General features: G+C 33.5%; 1 protein-coding gene across 1 annotated transcript; it reads right to left on the bottom strand.

The window, feature by feature from the left end:
- Positions 1–311: 311 nt before the first annotated feature.
- On the bottom strand, positions 312–2143 carry LOC111891063 (uncharacterized). Its single transcript, XM_023887151.2, has 5 exons — positions 1582–2143; positions 1355–1504; positions 1032–1255; positions 445–955; positions 312–331 (listed from the first exon to the last, which is right to left on the bottom strand). The coding sequence occupies exons 1-5, from the start codon at positions 2141–2143 to the stop codon at positions 312–314; spliced, it is 1467 nt and encodes a 488-aa protein (XP_023742919.2).
- Positions 2144–2785: the final 642 nt, after the last annotated feature.

Raw genomic sequence — 2785 nt, 5'->3', positions numbered from 1 at the left:
GGATGGTTTGGCGGGTCAAAAATCTCAACTCAAACCCGTCTATTTTTGGGTTGGGTCAGTGTCGGGTTACGGATTGGATCGAGAGTTCTCACCCCTAGTTTTACTTTATATTTCAATTTGGTTTCTTCCGGTATAAACAATTTAAATTTTCAGTTCTTATTATTTAATTTTATTATTAAATACAAAACATAAGTAATGAGGATCAGTGGCGAGTCTAGGATTCAAACTCACATGTGTCCCACTTAAACGAAATGATAAAATAAATTGGTCAAAAAATTTGGTTATCAGGTCGATTTGTTAATAATATCATATTAACCAAATATATTATTAACTTTAATAAGAAAGATCAAAATAAATTTAAAAAATACTCACAAATGTCTTACAATTGTTCACGACGTGTTGACATATTTTTAAAAAAATCTATTAGTACATCGTTGCTTATACCATCTAACACATCTTTCTCAATATATGACACTAGACAATCATTCATAAATTGATCACTCATCTTATTACGCAAATCATTCTTTATCAACTTCATCGCAGAAAATGCACGTTCCACTGTGGATGTTGCAACAGGCAATATCAATGCTAATTTTAGTAGAAGATATACCATTGGATATATTGTATGCTTGTTTGTTTCAACCATCATCTTTGCCAAGTTTCCAATTCCCTTCAAGTTATTAAACCTTGCATCTCCACGTACATCCACAATATAATTTTGAAGACTTGCTCTAAGTGCTCCAATGGTACGTTCTGGGAACTCGTTAGAATAAAACATAGCCATCTTGAGTAGTTCATCCACATTAAACGCTTGAAAAGACTTACTTGGACACAAAGAAGCCATTGAAATAAGTAATGATGTGTTTACTTCATTAAATCGATTGTTAAGCTCTTGAGATTGTATATCTATGGCCGCAATAAATACATCAATCTTATAGTGATGTAAGTAGTTAATCTGTGAATTAATTAGAAAAATGTGTTAATGATTAATTTAGAAACTTGAAAAAATAAACAACTTTATAGTTTCTAACTTGTGAACCTTTGCGACGACTTGTTCCATTGTAATATGGATCTTCCATATTCAAAATATCAATTTCACATTTTTCGCAGAACAAAGTAACATCATTTGAAAGTAGTTCCCATCCTTCATTTCTCATTTGTATGAGTCTGGCCTTAGAGGATCTCACTTGATGCATCGCATTTACAATATTTTGGTCTTTTTTTTGCAACGTTATGTTTAAATCATTTGTGATCCCTAAGATATCAACCATCAAGTGTAGGAAAAAAATAAAATCAAACGTTTTTAATGACCTCAAGAGACGACGTGTTTCCCCTCTATGATCTTGACAGTTACCATTAACTTTAATGTCTTCAAGTACTTCACAAATTGAAGAATACGTTCTCTTGATATTTAAGAGTGAACCAAAATGAGAACCCCAACGAGTATCACAAGGTCGTTTGATACCGACTTCTTGATTCAAACCTGTACCACTTTGAATTTCACCTAAAATTAACATAAAAAATAAATTAGCAAAAAAACATAAACACCATAAAATAAAAAGAAGATAGAATAAAAGAAACCTGCAGCCAATGCTTCCACCACTTTTGTTGCTTGTTTCTCTCTTAAGTTGTCTCGACGTTTATAGGAAGAACCAAGCATGTTTAACAAACGAGAAATCAAATCAAAAAAATCATTGATGTCAGGATGATTCTTTGCAACAAACACAAGTGCTAACTGTAACTGATGAGCAAAACAATGAATATAATGTGCAAATTTCACTTCTTTCATAATTAGTGTCTTCAATCCATTAAATGCACCGCTCATGTTACTAGCTCCATCATAACCTTGTCCTCGAATTCTATGTGGACTTAATCCACATTCTGTCAAAAAAGAATAAATAGTCGCCTTTAGACACAAAGCCGAAGTATCACTGACATGTTTTATGCCAATAAACCTCTCTACAACAACTCCTTGACTATTTACGAACCGCAAAACCAATGCCATTTGCTCTTTACAAGACACATCACGTGATTCGTCTACTAGAATTGCAAAGAGCTCATCTCCAATATCTTTCACAATAGCCTTAATAGTTTCCTTAGCTGCAGCATGTACAATGTCCTTTTGAATTGAACTACATGTCATTTGTGAATTCTTTGGAGCATTCTTCAACACAACACTGCCCACTTTATCATTTCGATCAGCATAAAATTGAAGAAGTTCAAGAAAGTTACCTCTATTATTCGAGTCCTCACTTTCATCATGACCCCGAAAAGGTAACACTTGTCACACTAAGAATCTAGCACAATCTATAGAAGCATTTAATCTAATGCGTTGGTTGGTCTTCATCAAATCAATTTGCTTGTCAAACGCGGTAGCTATGGATTGTCTTTGGTTCATCAGATTTTGACACTTTTGGATTGTCATATTATGTGGGCTTCCATCATTGTGAAGATCTAGATTTGTTCTCTTGTTCCAAGTATTAAATCCATTTTTTACAAAATTATCTGATCCACCTTTGTTTTTTATCTCAGATTTAAATAGATAACAACATAAACAAAATGCGGCTTCTAGTTTAATACTATACTCTAGCCAGTATTTATGATCATCAAACCAAGAGGAACTAAATCTACGAAGTTTACCTCCAATCTCTCTTTGTTGGAAAGAATGAGCACGAGGTTGATAAGGTCCTTTTTGCAAGTAGGCTCTTCTAATCTCATCTCGTTGATTTACATGATACACTTCCATACTTGGCCTTTCTCCGGGGTCTGCGGGAAGTGTATTTAA

This window comes from Lactuca sativa, chromosome 7 (assembly GCF_002870075.4).
Source record: "Lactuca sativa cultivar Salinas chromosome 7, Lsat_Salinas_v11, whole genome shotgun sequence".
NCBI classification, from domain to species: Eukaryota; Viridiplantae; Streptophyta; class Magnoliopsida; order Asterales; family Asteraceae; genus Lactuca; species Lactuca sativa.
Note: the sequence above shows the minus strand (reverse complement) of the source record. Positions and strands in the feature narration are given on the sequence as shown.